The following is a 17,726-nucleotide window of genomic DNA, read 5'->3' as shown; positions in this document are numbered from 1 at the left end:
CTTGTAAACACAAATGTTATCGTGGCACTGACGTGTCACATAAATTTTGAAGGGCCACGTTAGTGCCAAGTCAATGTCACGTCAGCATTTACATGTTCGACTTTATACATGTTGAGGTGCCTACTTGTGCACCTAAGTTGGAGGGCATACTTGCCAGCTGAGGTCAAGTTTAAGGGACTATTTATGTATTATGCCTCACAGATTTATACCCATTCTATGTGACATCCTTGGGAGTAATGCATTTACTACATAGTCACACTGATGAGTGAAGACTGATAGCTAGTATGAGCTCTATCACATGTTGAATGTAAAGTTGACTATTTTTAGCGAAGAGTTCAAATTGATGATAATTCCTTCCTTTATTCGGACCTGTCAACTATTTTTCTTATATAGAAAAGTATAGTGGACTTAATGGTTCCAAAAAAATGAACAGTGTAAAACGCAAAAGATTCGTGATTATTTAAGGAGCACAAAACAAAAGTCAGGATGTGTTTAAAAATCACCGTGTAATTATTAGGCTGTGTAATTATAAAGATATGTTTGTTTGCCGTAATATAATCACACTGTGATTCGCAACATCATGTTTGACCGCACAAGTGTAATTATATAGTTATATATTTAGATATTCTTGATTTCAAAAAAAAGTTAGTTATATATAATGAAATAAACTTTATTTCCGGATGAATAAGTAAATAAGTATTAATTTGTAACAACTATGGGTGTGTATAGGAAGGAAAATGTTTGGAAAGTAAGTGATTTTCTTACTTTTTTTGTGGTGATCAGTAATTAAGTAAAAGATATTGTCCAAAAGCATTTATACACAAAATATTCAAACCCTATAGAGGCAGGGGTGGTGAGAATGGGGGATATGGGGCATGGTGTGCTAGAGTGTACCAATGAGACAATTAATGTGGGATGTCATTTATGGAATGTGTTTTACCTACTTTTAAAAAAAAAAAAAAAATTCAAACTTTGTCTCCATTGATTATTGATGTGCAAAAAGTTACATTAGAGTAAGAGTTTGGCATCCCAAACTATACATGATCATTGAGGTGAGACTAGACTACCTTTATCCTAACCAAAAACTTCCAAACCAGTTCTTCTATGGAGGATCATAAACAAGGTTGCTGTCTTTAATAGCGTTGATCCTAAAAGACGGGGTACCCCATCTATCCATGTTGAGGAGCCCTTTGATTGAAGCAGGGATATCAGAGAAGAAGTTGAAGGTTTGGATTACACCACCTCCATGACTAAATGCAGCTAGTTTGTCTGCTGGTTTATTAGCTTTTCTATAGCAGTGTGTGATGATAAATCCATTCTCTTCAACTAGTTTCTGAATATCTTCTATGAGTTTTGCAATCTTCCAGGGGGGTTTCCATTCTCCATTTATGCATCTTGTTATTAGTAGAGAATCAGTTTCTCCCCAAACTATGTTAAAGCCATTTGCTGAGCACCATTTCAATCCATATAGCATTGCAGCAGCTTCGGCCATGTTGCTGGTTCCTTGGCCCAGTGGGATAGAATAGGCAAATAGAGTCTTTCCATTGGGGTCTCTGACTATTCCTCCACCTCCACAGATCCCATTTAAACAACACCCATCACTATTGAGCTTGACACTGTTGAGTTGGGGCCTGATCCATTTGACTTGTAAGGTTGATTTCTGATGGATATTGCTTTACAGGCTTGACAAATGGTGTTCCATGAGTTTCCAAATCTAGCATTTCCAAACTTGTTTTTAAGGACCTGCAAGATAGAAAAGAGAATATTAGCAATTGATCTGTAAAGTGAGTACCTTTCTGCTTCAAACTTGTTGCAACTTCTCGATCTCCAAATTTCCCAACAAGTTAGAGCTGGAATGATTTTGATGATGAGGGCACAAATTGGATTTTTTTGTTTTATGATTCCACCAGTTGAGGAGTGTAAATTTCAAATTTGTATTCTTGTTGTACATAAAAAATAAAAAATAAAAACTTTATGTATACGATATACACCCTCCCTGACCCTAGATCCTCTCCTGTCCTCAGTCACAATCACCACACCTGGATTTTACCACCATCAGCCACCATCATTTACAATCATCACCACCAATCACCATTACAACTATCAATCACTACATACTGAGCAATAACCACCATCAACCACCATTATATATTGTCAATTACCATCATCATTCACAACTACCATTAGCTATCACTATCGTCCACCACAATTATTAACTTCTACCACCAACAACCACTATTAATCATTATGATAGCGACCATCACCATTAGTTATTACTTATAACCATCACCATCCACCAACACAATCCTCAATCGGCATCCACGACCACCACCAACCAACTGCCATATAATTTTTTTAAAAATTATATAAATTAGGTTAGATTAATTTAGTAATTTATTTATTAATTTCTAGATAAAGTTTTTTTTATTTTTTTATATTTAGCTATTAGACAACAAAGAGTCTTAATTATTTAGTATTCATTTATTAACACATCTTAGTATTCAGTTGTGTATTCAAATTCAGACATTTAAATCTTATTGCACATTTTAATATTCAAATATATATATATATATTTAGATATTCAAAATCTAAATCTTAATGCATGTCTTAATATTTAGATGTGCATTCAGATTTAACCGTCTTAATCTTAATAAAAAACAAATTAGGCCTGGATAAACTTCCTAATCAGTGAGAGAGAAGTTTGTCTGATCATTTCAAACTGAAATGCAACAATTTAGCCAGAAAGCAGTATTTCACCACACAAGCTGAAATAGCTCAGTTAGTTAGAGCGTGTGCTATTAACCACAAGGTCGGAGGTTCGAGCCCTCCTTCTAGCGTATCAAATGCTCCCTTTTTTGCGGTCAATTCTTTGTTTTTACTTACTTTTGATTTCATCCACTAATATGTAAGGGAGACTTTGAGGAGCTTCCCGTAGTCCTCCTTGTTGACTTGGGGGTATATATGGTATTAAACGTTTTTCCTGCTTTAATATTGTTGTATTTCAGCGTGTTGGCAATGTACTCTTAAACTTTTGGACGAAAAGATCAGGATTAGTTTGCTTAATTTACAATTTTTTGAAAGCTGGATCCCGCTTCAATCTTCATTTCACACCATATTGAGCATCTTGCCGCTTTTTCAGAGATGATTATGTAATTTTATATTTCTGGGCCCACTTCCTACTTTTATGTCATAACAATCTCTTTCTCATTTCTTGTTATTCCATATCCCTACTTTTCAGTTCTCTTAAATTAATTTAATATATTTTAACCGGCAGATAATTATTCTCTTTTATTTCTACACTTACTTTCTCTTTTAGTAACTTACAAGTTTCTACTCTAGGCCCTCTACCCATTTAATTTCATTAATAATACCCAACCATATCAGATATATAATAATTTCATACTCCTTTTCTTCTGTTTAACTTTCTTTTGAATTTCAATATTGTATAATATTTTGCATTTTGGGACTTTATTTTCCTTAATAACTGTTGGACTTATTATGGTTGATGTTACATCTGAGATAAAAATGTAATCATAATAGGTACTTATGGTTAGTATAGAGTAAAATAGTAGTAGTAATTTAACGAAATTTAGGTAATATCAATTAGGGTTCTAAATCTACTTCAATCCCAAATACTTTGAATTACCGAAATAGTTATAAGAATTTTCACCGAATATGTATTTTTCTTTTTTAGGGAGGTTTATTGGTCGAGGAAGTACATAATTTTAAAAAGGGAATAAAACAAAGAAAATGTTAAAGAATATAAAAGAGAAAGAGAGCTGAAACGGACTAGCTTCACTAAACTGAGAATGACAACCCATAGTGATTCAAACCAGTAAACTAACTCATTATAGGTAGTACAATTAGATTTCTTAGTTAAGAATAAGCTAGGGTTGCAATTGTCTCTTCAAATAAATGATCGGTCTAACTTAATGGAGCCACTAATTGATGCTCTTTTCATCTCAAATTATTTGTCGCATTTATATTTTTACACGATCTTTAAAAAGATATTAATTAAGAGGGATTTCGACCATTTTACCATAATTTATGTCTTAACATATAATATCTCTTTGCTGAATATTTAATCTATTTTTGTGTCATCTCCCCATAATTGAGATATTTGTAGTCTTCAAAAATAATTGCTGCTAAGCGTAAACTAGGAAAGGAAGAATTAATTGTCTTGAACTTCTAAAACGACAAATAATTTGAGACAACTGTTAGAAATCACGACAAATAAGAGTTGTTCAAACGTATTTACCAGAAAAGGCTTAAATTAAGGCAGATTCACGAAAAAGTAAGAGAAGGTGTGTGATATAAAGGGATGAAGTTGGGACAAAACTTGGCCAGAGATTAAAAAAATGGCTATTTATTTCTTGCTTATTTAATGAAACTTCCATTTAAATTCATTTAAATTGCACCTTTCATCGTAATAGTTGGGAGTTGGGACCGGCAAAGTTATGATACATTTTCTTTTTATTAGTAGTTTAAGTGATTTCAAAATATCGTTAGATCATTTAGAGATGAGATAAATATAATAGTTCCTTTATAGTAAAAAAGTTGCATTGATCTCACGTTAAATATAAGATTATTCTATCCCATACTAGTATATATAATAGGGGTGGGCATAAATACCGAAAACCAAAAAACCGAACCGAACCGAACCGAACTAGTTTGGTTCGGTGTTTGGTGTCCACCTTTAAAAAACCGAAATCTAAATAGCCGAATCGAAGTTTGATAAAACTGAACCGAAGAATCGAACGCCCATCGAAATTTAATACATTACCGAAATAAATTAAAATAGTCCAGGCTATTAAGTTTAAGCAAAAAAAAAAAAAACCAATTGTAATAAGCCCTCTTTTGCTTTTGTATCCCTAATTTTCTACTTCAGTTGAGAAAATCAAATATCCTTAACAAAAAAAGGTGACTAGGATGTGTCTTTAGGATTAATGTATGTCCTTTATGTGTTTTCTTAATTATTCTTACGGTATGTATATAACACCTAGTAATCCTATATCGTGGTTATGGTTTCTTGTTCTTGTGTATCCTGTTTGTTTGATTTTGATTTCAATTTATCAGTTTTATGTTTTATTGCTTTTGAGAATATGAATTAGTGTAAATGGAATCGCTTCTAATATCATATCAAAAAAACTGAATTGAAAAAACCGAAACCGAACCGAACTTCAAAAAATCGAAATCGAAAGAACCGAACCGAACTAGTTTGGTTCGGTGTTCGGTGTCCACCTTCAAAAAATCGAAACCGAAATAGCCAAACCGAACTCCGATGATCCGACAAGTCTTAAACCTTCCCGAGGCTGACTAAACATGGTTGTACTCCCTTATATACCCAAGATGGACATATCTATCCTCATGACCTCAAAAAATTTGTCCTACGTCCCAAGGCTAGGACAACTAGCATTCGGCGAAACTCAATGTACAAAAATGCGAGGTATAACAATTAGCAAACATAAATGTTTTTTTTTATCAAGTATTTTTTTTGTTAAATTTATATTTATCTTCTAATATTTAGTCATTTTTTATTTGAATTGTATATTTATTATGTTAAAATAAATACATTATGTACATTCAAATGTTGAAAAATAAATAGTCTTAGTCATTCAGTATTCAGATCTAAAGACAACATCTTAATGATTCGGATGTGCATTCAAATTCAGAGGTCTTGATTTTAATGAAAACAAATGAGGCTCAAAATTATATAATTACACACAAAATCAATTCCATGCTGGCTTTCCAACTTCCTACTCAGCAAGAGACAAATATAATTGGAACCGAAACGTACTAGAAAGTGGTAGAACTTGAAACATTGCCTCAATAACCAACCTGGAATAGCTCAGTTGGTTAGAGCGTGTGGCTGTTAAACACAAGGTCGGAGGTTCAAGCCCTCCTTCTAGCGTTCAATTTTTGTTGTTGTTCTTTGCGTAATGTATTTTATACTTTTAATGATCTTGTGTGCTCGCCCCACCTTCTGCTTCCACGCCAATACAATAATAACGTACCTTAACAGAATTTTTTTTTGTGTATAAGCAAAACTATGAGGGGTTTTCTCTTTCGAATTTTTATATTTTGTTTTTTTTTTAATATAAAGTTGAGCGACTTTTTATGCCGACAAAAATAAAAGTTGAATAAATTATTCATTATAAAAATAATTTGGAGTTATTAATGCAATAAAATAAAAGTTAAGTGATCATTCATGAAATTAATATTTTGCCTTGTTTAAATTGCAAATCCGTCGAAAATTTGAAATATACTTACCAAAATGAATTGAAGTAACAATCATATCAAGAATTATAAGAAATAATAGAAATATGGAGGCAAGCATGTATGTATACGGTAAAAATCGGGTATATGCAAGATCGGTGAGATTGGGGGCCGAGGGTAGGACCAAATGAGCACGAGTATATTCGGTCTTTTCTTCAGATCGGGGGGATTGCACCGAAGGCGACTGACCCGAGATGAGAGAAGTGTATCCGTTGATCCGGCGTCACCGAACCAAACTCAACGTGGCCGTTAGTCTGATTTCTCCAAGTCAAGTTTACGTGGCCGTTAGTCCGGTTTCTCCGTGTCAGAACTTATCGTGGCCGTTGGTCCGGTTTCCCAGTTGCGGTGCTGCCACGACCGTTCTGTCATTTTGTACTGACAACCGTACGGGTGTCAGACCATACGGTACTACCTTATCCTTTTAGGGTTTCTTTATTTTAAAAGGCTTTGTATTATATTCAAGGCCCATGAGACAAACCTATAAATAGAGGACATTTCCCTACTTTTAGGGGTTGGTTTTTGAGATCTAGAACATTGTAATAGATAAATATATTGAAGCTCTTTCTCTCTCTCTCTCCCTCTCATTTTAGTCCGGATTTGAAGTATACTTTGGCTTGTTCATCCACTCAATACAATATATATATATATATATATAGCTTAATCACCAATATCAACATATTTATTCAAGGCATTAGCATATATATCCATCCATACATATTATAGCATACGAACCCATACATATTTCACATCAACCAAGAGTAGATTAAAATTCATCCGCATATTCTATACCTCACTTACAAATTCAATTGTTACCGAAATTCGGGGTAAACAATGTACTCAGTGTTTATGTCAATTTGTCAAATAACAAATTAGCATCAACTTTGCTTGCCTCTGCAGTCTGCACATAGGGAAGTAACTTAGATAAGTAACTTTTCATTTTGCCTTTTTTAATTAGCAAATTCGTCCAAAATTTGAAATATACTTTTCCGAAAATGAGTTGAAGTAACAATGCGCGTTGTTGTTAATTATCTGTGTTCTCTAGAATTAGTCGAGCCGTCATCTTTAAGCCACTACTCTATTGTTCTTCTACTCATTCAACTATCACACTTGCTTTGAAATGTATATATGCTACCTTTATATAAGAGGAATTTTGACCCTTTAATTTGGTCCAACTTAGGCCCTTCACTTATATGCTTTCTGTCGGCTTAGTCATAAATTGATTATTTAATTTGCCTCCTTATCACCAAATATGACGTGCTTAATTACATAAAAGAGAAAGAAAAAAGAAAAACAGAATCAACTGATCAAATCTTCCAGGTGAAAGGTTGCATAGGAAACTTAATTACAGGAAAAAAGTGAATTAAGAAACCATTCTTATAAGATTAAGAAAAGTCAATTAGACTACAACTTGCAACTTTTTTCTAGAACTTAGAAAGTGTGACTCCGCTCGAGGTAATTAATTTGGGCTGACTAGGATCAAGGGATAGTTGATTAAAAAAACAACGGGAAAGAGATCTAAAAGTGGAAGATCTGAACTAATATGATACTAACCGTGTGAGAATATAGTACAAAGGCACTTTGTAGTGGGTAGAATATTTTTAAGCAATTTGGACACAATCTCTAGTACAAAAACAAAGAGCGGTTCTAATCAATATTCGCTTCAATTTTTGACAACTTATAGCACGGAGTATGTATATTCTTAACTTTTTTGTCGGTCCTGGTTCGATTAGTTAGATTAGCACCGAGTAAGCCAATAAGGGATAATTAAAACATATTCTTAGAAAAAAATTTGTAAAATTTTTACGGATACCATATCTGGATACCACTATCATTTAACCTGTAGTCAATCTTTTAAAATTATTTAATTTGCACCGGCCAGTTTCGACAAACATCAAAATATGTTGTATGGTGGTATTCTTAATCAAAGGCCTCTTCCGTGTGACTTGATTCCCTTTGCTCCTTTTGGTCGAGTGCATGCATGCTGTTGGAAGTTGCATGAAATTTCATATCTATATATATCTGGTTGTTGTAAGGCCAAATTATTATAAAGCACTCAAATCTCTACATTCTTTGTAATTTTGTGAGTTCAACTTATATAGCAAATGGCTTCAAAATGTCACTATCAAGGCAATCACACATTCCGTAAAACAAGAAAGGTTCAGGAAATTTCATGCATTTCTTGTTTCTCCCATTACTCTGCTTCTTGCATTATGCTTAGTTTATGTTTTTTTTTTTATGAAGATCTTTGACAAATAATAATTTTTTTTTTGTTGCTTGCAGGGTTATATAGTATATCCCAAAGCTCTTAATATTGTTTGGGGAAACGATGAGCGCTTTTGGAGGTTACCCAAATACGAGTAAGATTGGGCATATCAAATCTAATTAAGTTTATCATATTAAACGTGTTACTACTACTTATTTAATTTGTAGTTTGAGCTAACATTGTTTTTAAATATATTTGAATTACAGAAATGATGGTGCAGAACTTATACAAGTAAATTGGCTGGAGGTAACTGGTTGCATTGACAATATTGTAGAAAAGAAATCATACGACATTGGCTTTACAATGTCACTGATGACTGATGCGTTCGGTTGGAATGATTCACCGGTTTATATTATGGCTAAATGGGGAGATAACACTCAATGGAGAAAGGTGAATTTGACAAGTGAGAAGGACAAAAAGATGATACAAAAAACTATCACAATAACAAAAGGGAAGGGGAATGCTGATGATAAGCTTTGTTTTGGGTTGTATGAAGTTTGGAACAAAAAGTGGAAAGGAGGTCTCAAAATTCATTGTGTAAACTTGACAGAGAGAAGCTAATTTAGCTGATGGAGTGAAATAAGAGAGGAAGCTCAAGTTAAAAGTCGTCTTTTTGTTCCATGTATTTTGTTAAGAGTGTGTTTTCTTACATATATTTAATTTGTAGTTGTGTTTGTATTGCTTGCATCATGAATGAAACTATGGTTCACAATCATATGATCTCTTACACTCATATATCGAACTTAATGATAACTCAAAGTAGCTGAAGCATTAAGCTTACAACAAAACAATGCCTCTAACGTTGAATATATCTTCAGAATAGAAATAGCAAGAGCCATGCAGTTCAGAGAAAAGGAAAAGAAGTTGACGAAGAATCTAAAAGACAACGAGACCTAGAGACATCTGCACACGGTAACTTAGAGAGAGCAAAGCATTTGTATGTTTGTGCAAAACATTGTATAGTTTTTGCCTGTGCTTTATTTTTTGCAAGCAGTTATTGTTGAAGTTAGCTAAGTGGGTGTGACTGAGAAATGGAGGAAAAAAGGAAATGGAGGGAAAATGAGATTTAAAGCAAAGTTTTTTTTGGAAAGGAGTTTTGTCGTGGTGGAAATCAAAAAAGTGTGCTTAAATAGAGAAGCACTTCTTTTAGCTCTTAAAGAGTTAAGATAAGGGACTCCCCTTGCGCCGTCTTTGTTGCTCGACTCGGCTTCGGATTTGGTCAATTGATTGATAATTTTCTTAGACCAAATTTATTTTATTCATTTTTCCATTTCTAATATTTTTCCGCTAAAATTAATTTAGAAATTTGTGGAATATTTTCCCAATCGACATTTCTGTCTATATTATATTAAAAGCATGAACTCCCTAACTTGAAAGTTAAATTACTAAAATACCCCTTCTTAAAAACTTAATTTTCCCACTAAAAATAAATAGTAAAAAGATGCGCTTGGCAACTATCCCAAACCCAATTTCGTATGAAGGGATGTGTTTCTTCGGATAAAAGGATGTGATCCTTCTCCTACGCGAGATCGCCCAGTAAGTTTTTCTTGTTATAATTTAACTCGCTCTTCGTAACTACTGATAAGTATACATTTTTTAAAGAAAAACAATCAAAAGAACTTTATGATTTGTTTGAATATATATTTCTACGTATTTTATTATGAGATGTTACCTAAATGTATCAATAGTTAATAATATATAATTTGAAAAAAGACATATATTCAACTTCACTTCATGTCCATGATTATTAGTTATAAATATTTAACAATTAATAATCTCTGAGAGAGTTGTTCTGGTTATTCAGTATTAGAGAGAAAATTTGCATGTCTTTTAATGCTAAATATGACTCTTGTAAAATTTTAGGTAAACAGCAAGAAATTCAGAATATCTGAAGTTACTTTTGGAATCTGTTTTTGTTAGCCAAAAATGAATTTTATGTAAATAAGTAGACCCGTATGAAATTCTTAATTCACCATATTCCTACGTGTCTTGAGGAGGTTAATCTTTAAGTGCTAGAAACTATTACTAAAAGGACTCTCCCTCAGGAAAAAAGTTTTCAAATGTATATTCTTAGAATACACTAATGCAATGAACTAACAAATATCTATCTACCCCATAATATCTTAAAAAAATATCACTTCAACTATTGGATAATAAACAGTTTCCATTTGATTTTCGTGTTCTAGTAATTAGAACAATTTGACACATTAATTCAACTAATGGAGATTTAATAGGAAAACGGCAATTGCTACCAAATCTTGGTTACGATGAATATATTCTTTTACTCCATGATTTATCTTATTTGATTTACTTTGTATCATATAAGGGAGAGAGTTGAATTTCCCATCCATAGCTTTGTTCAAGGTCGTTCTTTGATCAAAAGATGAACGATTATATTGATCAAATATCATGCTTTTAAATGCTTGCATGTTACAACTCTTGCCAAACCAAATATGTTTAAGGTATGTGGGGCTCCAACCTCAATTGGGTCTGACTTTGGGCACCCAATTTTGAGACATTTTGCTTCCATGGTGACCCTTTTAGTGTCTGATTCATCTTCGTCCCTCTATCTATTTTTGAATAACACGGCAGAGTTACAATCATGTTCTTATACATGAGTTTGGTTTTTTATCAAGCCATCTCTTAGCGGGAAACTTTTAGTTCTTTTTCACACATGTAATAACATAGTTGATTATTTGCTCTCCTTTTCTCGAGAAAGTTTGGTACTATTTGGTTGTACTATGCTTTTGTTGATGTTTAAGTTAAAATCATAATCAATTATTCTGAGTTCAATTACCACGTCACTCACACCATTTATTTTATTCAACATTTGAGCTTGCATTTTTTACTTCAATTTTTTTGTAATATCTCACATATATATTCTAAAAAGTTGTATTGCTTGTCAATGGAAGAGGAAACAGTAAAAGACAATGATGTTTCTTCCTGAACAAATGATTGAGAAACACAACGGTTATAGTGAGAATCAATTAAATGAAATGTTGATCGCCAAGTTTTCTGGTTACGGTAGAACATTTCTTAGTTTTGGCTAGACAAAAAATGATACTAACAACCATTATCGAGAACAATATGTGAATACTTTAACATCGAATGATCCTCTGCCACATAAGTTTATTTTCAAATCCCTCATGTCATTTGTATTTGTCTTATTCTTATTTTCTTTTTATATTAATATATGTGTATACTTATGTGTTTACTAACACCAACAAGAAATTAAACATACTTTTGAACATGTCAGTTTTGAAAAAGAAATGTACATACCATGCTACTTAGAAATTCAGACCCTTCAAATGACAAATGCAACAGTACAAATGTGTAGAGGATTTGCGATAATGTCATAAATACATAATAAACTACAATGGGCCAGTCTGCTACGAAAGAATGTGTTTATCCCAAGAAACTATATGGGTCAATTACAAGGATTTGTTGTTCATTTATGCTTTGCGATGATGATTTACTTTGTATCATATATGGGAGAGAGTTGAATTTCCTATCCATAGCTTTGTTCAAGGTCGTTCTTTGATCAAAAGATGAACGACTATATTGATCAAATATCATACTTTTAAATGCTTGCATGTTACAACTCTTGCCAAACCAAATATGTTTAAGGTATGTGGGGCTCCAACCTCAACTGGGTCTAAAATGTGTTTAAAATGTGAGAGAAAGAGTGTAAAAATAATATATAAATTTGAAAAGAAAACTAAAAGAGAATTTGAAAAAATATCTTGTTATTATACCATATAAATTACTATCAACTATCATCACCTCCTTGAGAATTGAAGAGTGCAATTATTGCTCAAATTCAATTCTATTGCTTTCCAAACACGTTTTTAGGATTCATTTGTTTGCTTTTAATGAAGGTTTCAATATTATTAATCATTAAGTGAGTCTATAAAAATGTAGTGACCGTTTTTATTTGACCTTAGAATCTCAAGGTGAATTCTGAATTCACTAAACCGCTAGACTGACATTTTCTCTTGTGTTTAAGGTATTCAAAATCTATATATGTACATAAAAAATAAAAAATAAAAACTTTATGTATACGATATACACCCTCCCGGACCCTAGATCCTCTCCTGTCCTCAGTCACAATCACCACACCTGGATTTTACCACCATCAGCCACCATCATTTACAATCACCACCACCAATCACCATTACAACTATCAATCACTACATACTGAGCAATAACCACCATCAGCCACCATTATATATTGCCAATTACCATCATCATTCACAACTACCATTAGCTATCACTAGCGTCCACCACAATTATTAGCTTCTACCACCAACAACCACGATCAACAACCACTATTAATCATTATGATAGCGATCATCACCATTAGTTACTACTTATAACCATCACCATTCACCAACACAATCCTCAATCGACATCCACGACCACCACCAACCAACTGCCATATAATTTTTTTAAAATTATATAAATTAGGTTAAATTAATTTAGTAATTTATTTATTAATTTCTAGATAAAGTTTTTTTTTATATATTTAGATATTGTTGAGACAACAAAGAGTCTTAATTATTTGGTATTCATTTATTAACACATCTTAGTATTCAGTTATTTATTCAAATTCAGACATTTAAATCTTATTGCACATCTTAATATTCAAATATATATTCAGATATTCAAACATCTAAATCTTAATGCGTGTCTTAATATTTAGATGTGCATTCAGATTTAACCGTCTTAATCTTAGTAAAAACAAATTAGGCCTTGATAAACTTCCTAATCAGTGAGAGGGAAGTTTGTCCGATCATTTCAAACCGAAATGCAACAATTTAGCCAGAAAGCAGTATTTCACCACACAAGCTGAAATAGCTCAGTTAGTTAGAGCGTGTGCTATTAACCACAAGGTCGGAGGTTCGAGCCCTCCTTCTAGCGTATCAAATGCTCCCTTTTTTGCGGTCAATTCTTTGTTTTTACTTACTTTTGATTTCATCCACTAATATGTAAGGGAGACTTTGAGGAGCTTCCCGTAGTCCTTCTTGCTGACTTGGGGGTATATATGGTATTAAACGATTTTCCTGCTTTAATATTGTTGTATTTCAGCGTGTTGGCAATGTACTCTTACACTTTTGGATGAAAAGATCAGGATTGGTTTGCTTAATTTACAATTTTCTGAAAGCTGAAACTCGCTTCAATCTTCATTTCACACCATATTGAGCATCTTGCCGCCTTTTCAGAGATGGTTATGTAATTTTATATTTTTGGGCCCACTTCCTACTTTTATGTCATAACAATCTCTCTCATTTCTTGTTATTCCATATCCCTACTTTTCAGTTCTCTTAAATTAATTTAATATATTTCAACCTGCAAATAATTATTCTCTTTTATTTCTATACTTACTTTCTCTTTTAGTAACTTACAAGTTTCTACTCTAGAACCTCTACCCATTTACTTTCACTAATAACGCCCAACCATATCGGATATATAATAATTTCATACTCCTTTTCTTCTGTTTTACTTTCTTTTGAATTTCAATATTGTATAATATTTTGCATTGTGGAACTTTATTTTCCTCAATAACTGTTGGACTTATTCTGGTTGATGTTACATCTGAGATAAAAAGGTAATCATAATAGGTACTTATGGTTAGTATAGAGTAAAATAGTAGTAGAAATTTAACGAAAATTAGGTTGTTGACACCCAATTTTGTCCCGCCTTCCCCAAAATATCTATTTACACTTCTAATATTTTTGGCAACCTAAGAAAGAATTATTTATATTTACTATAATTATTAGCTTTTATTAATACCGGCGTTTCATTCTTCTATTGCAGTCACTAGCTGTTATTATTTTTATTACTACTACCACTATTATCCTTGTCATTATTATTATTATTATTATTAATTTTTTTTTTGTTATTATTATTATTACCAGTATTATTATAGTTCGCATTATAATCATTTCAGCATTTTTTTTACCATCCTATGCACACGCATCACATTTATTTTCGCATAATTAAATAATAGCGTTTATTTACTGCTGAACTTTTAAAATATTATCGCACGGTCATTACGACGTTTTATAATTTTATTTTTATCTGAGCACTAATAAATACATACTTTTATAATAGGTAATATTTTTAATTAAAATAGATCTTTTATGCAAATTTAGAAGCCCAAAATAGCACAAGAAGTAAATATATTTTTAGTCCATCCGCCCCAATCAATTTATAACTATTTTCGGACCAGTCCATCAATGCCCAACCCATGTTTTAACCCAATCCTATGAGACCAACTTGCTACCCGACTACCCAGCCCAAAAAACCACCAGCCCAAAACAATATTTAACTCAGCCCATTGTAATCTGACCCAGTCCATTAAACCCGATGACCGACCCGACCCGTTCGTTAACAAAAATGAACAACTAGGTTTTTATCACTCAGCGCCGCACCCCCCCCCCCCCCCCCCCTCTCCTCTCTCTCTCCTCACAAAAATGGCTAAATCGCAGAATTATTTCGCCTCCCACAGACCGTGCATAGTCAATTCGGGAATGGAAATTAAATACACCGTACCTTATCTATCAGAGTCAACATGAAGGGTGATTTTCTTCCCTCTTTCTGTTCTTCTTTCTTTTTTTTTTTCGATCTGAAACCCTTAATGGGTTTTGGCCATTTGTGAGTTGAAATCCGTCTTTATCTGTTCCCTTTTGATTTTTCGAGTACGAAGTTTTTATGAATGTTGTCTTCTTCTTCTGGGTTTTCTGTCGACGACACCCTAACGTTTTGTGTTTGAAAAAGGATTCAACTTAAATCCCGCCCAATTTTTCGTTTTAGAACCCCCAGCAAAACCCTAATCTATACCCTATAAATAATCGTTTTCGGAAGAAAAAGAGGAAGTATTTTAGCCGCGGAAATTCCCTAAAAATTAGAGTTCTTCAGCCGCCCAAAAAATACCCTACAAAATATTAGTTTTTTTTTAGCAGTCACAATATCGCTTAATATCGATTCAAAAAAATACTAAACATTTTTTCTCTTTTCGCTGTTTCGGATCCGAGTGATACCAACTCAGGAGTTTGTGGTATTTCGGGGCAGATCGGAGATTCGAAGCCTCACTTCGCTGCACCCGAAGCAGGTGATTCTCCTTTCCCTTTTTGTGTCTTTTTATTTTATTTAGGGTTTATTTGTTCTGTGTTAGTTCATTTTACTGCTTCTATGTGATTTGTGCATTTAGTTTAAATATCTGTATATGTGTTAGGATAGTCGGGTTCTGTGTATGAATCATACTCGTGTTCAGTTTGACTTAGTTAAAAGGAATAGGATTATGTGAAATAATTTACCTAGTTATTAAACATGCTAATCAGTTCAATAATGTTCTTATGTAGGATGATTAAGCTTGCTTGATATGTTAAGTTAGTTCAACATGGTCTAAGCCCTGCTATTTAAATCTTAAATATATTGACCTTATTTAGCTAAGCATGCTTAAATGTCTTGGTTCTTATTCATCATTGGCTGTTTATATGGTTAGCCGCGACTAGTTGCTATGCCAATGTAGGTTCATTGTTTCATTTGTTGAAGAACTGTATTATGTTTAGCCTGATCTGTTTTAATAAAGATGATATACATTACTTGATTTGGTTGCTGAAATTGTGATCATAGTCGAAGGAGAAAGACCCTCCTGTTTTGCTTAGTAATTGAATTGCCTAGCCTGCTTAAGTTAGTTTAACCCAATGAAGCTGTATACGATGAGTTATTTTACAGTTAAGCATGATTGGATCTTTGTTTAGCTTAGCCTAGTCAAAGTATGTTTCTATGTTATCCTAGCCTAAGTTTATCCATGTTTAAGCATATGTAGAATATCCTGTTATGGTTAATCATGTTTCATATGTCATATGTGTGTCATGAATCAGCAGTTACTGTATAATGAAGCCCAGATGTGAATGTTTCCTCGTATGCTTTCTGGATTTTCCTTTGCACATTATTCTTCCTTTGTGATTCTGTTCATTGATCTGTGTCATTTTCCTATTCTGATGTTTTAATAAGTTCAGTGAGATTCGTTCGGTCTTAATGTTGTTTGAATTTGATAACTGAGTTCCTTCTTCGGTTTGTTATACCCCATTTTAACCGGAGTTGAAGCGGAGTACAACATATTGGAGATTCCTAAATATGCTTTGTTTATTTTTAAGGAGTCGCCACCTAATTGATTTTTACGGTGAATTAGGACACCTAATTATTAACTAAGGTAAAGTTAACTAAACCTCCATTAATCGTCTGCTTAATCAGTGTGATTCTAGGTAAGGGTCCTATATCATTCTAAAGGGAAGGGGTTAGGCATCCTTTAGAATCCGTTAACTACGGTTATCCAGCCAAACTTAGGTTAATTAATCAATGTTGGATATAGTATTTAAATTTTAAGAAAATAGCTTGTGCAAATAAGACTTGTAAAAAACATAACAATTTGTGCAAAAGAAGATTTTAAATGTCATTTTATATAAAAAAAAAAAAGACTTCAAATAATAATACTATTTTAAATAAGACTAATATTAGTATAAAGGAGATTTTAAAATGCTATTTAAATAAGGCTTAAAACTGCTAATGTCTTAGGTGAAAGTATAATAATAGGATTGGCAAAAGATGATGATTTGCATATAAAAAAAAAAACGCAGGTTTGTGCGATATTTTAGTAAATATCTGAGGCAAACTAAACGATAAAGTATTAGTTGATCCTGTACTTTAGAAGTATAAATGAAATACGAAACAGCTAACGAGTTTCTTTACCCTTTTGTTATCTTTTGTTAACCGAGCTTAATTAAGATTAGATCAACTTATAATACCTAAATTCATATATTTAGGTCTATGATACGTTAAATCCCTATTGCGATAAAGGGGTGGAAAGTAATCCTCCGGCTCAAGGCATTTGTTCTCATTATCGGAAGTTTATGATTCTAATATTAGTAGATATTATAAATGGTGTAAATAATTTGAGATGAATATTAAAGATAATGTAAATAACTTAAGATAGATATTATAGATAATATAAGTAAATAAAATGGAGCCTACTGAGTTATCTATTTAATTTCTCTTTAATTAACTACCCATTATACTAAACTAACCCACCAATTTACCAGAATTCACAAGTTATGAAGACAAATAAAGGCACAAAATAAATAAAAGGGGACCAAATAATGTCAAATGGGCCAGCCCGTTT

At 32.7% G+C, this 17,726-nt stretch overlaps 2 protein-coding genes across 2 annotated transcripts; one reads left to right on the top strand and one right to left on the bottom strand.

Annotated features, from left to right (window-relative positions):
- Positions 1-1,102: 1,102 nt before the first annotated feature.
- Positions 1,103-1,492, bottom strand: LOC132624453 (uncharacterized). Its single transcript, XM_060339233.1, has one exon. The coding sequence runs from the start codon at positions 1,490-1,492 to the stop codon at positions 1,103-1,105; it is 390 nt and encodes a 129-aa protein (XP_060195216.1).
- Positions 1,493-8,310: 6,818 nt separating this feature from the next.
- LOC132622267 (protein PHLOEM PROTEIN 2-LIKE A9-like) lies at positions 8,311-9,254 on the top strand. The gene is made up of 3 exons (XM_060336844.1): positions 8,311-8,432; positions 8,557-8,633; positions 8,746-9,254. The coding sequence occupies exons 1-3, from the start codon at positions 8,379-8,381 to the stop codon at positions 9,098-9,100; spliced, it is 486 nt and encodes a 161-aa protein (XP_060192827.1). The 5' UTR covers positions 8,311-8,378; the 3' UTR covers positions 9,101-9,254.
- The last annotated feature ends 8,472 nt before the right edge of the window (positions 9,255-17,726 follow it).

Source organism: Lycium barbarum, chromosome 12 (genome assembly GCF_019175385.1).
Source record: "Lycium barbarum isolate Lr01 chromosome 12, ASM1917538v2, whole genome shotgun sequence".
Taxonomy (NCBI): Eukaryota; Viridiplantae; Streptophyta; class Magnoliopsida; order Solanales; family Solanaceae; genus Lycium; species Lycium barbarum.
The sequence above is the reverse complement of the archived record's forward strand: the minus strand, read 5'-3'. Positions and strand labels throughout refer to the sequence as shown.

Excerpts from the sequence above, each read along its gene's own strand:
- LOC132624453 (XM_060339233.1), bottom strand. The coding sequence starts at position 1,492 with ATGGCCGAAGCTGCTGCAATGCTATATGGATTGAAATGGTGCTCAGCA.
- LOC132622267 (XM_060336844.1), top strand. The coding sequence starts at position 8,379 with ATGGCTTCAAAATGTCACTATCAAGGCAATCACACATTCCGTAAAACA. Across the intron at positions 8,433-8,556 it reads CATTCCGTAAAACAAGAAAG|GGTTATATAGTATATCCCAA; the intron begins GTTCAGGAAATT and ends TGTTGCTTGCAG. Across the intron at positions 8,634-8,745 it reads TGGAGGTTACCCAAATACGA|AAATGATGGTGCAGAACTTA; the intron begins GTAAGATTGGGC and ends TTTGAATTACAG.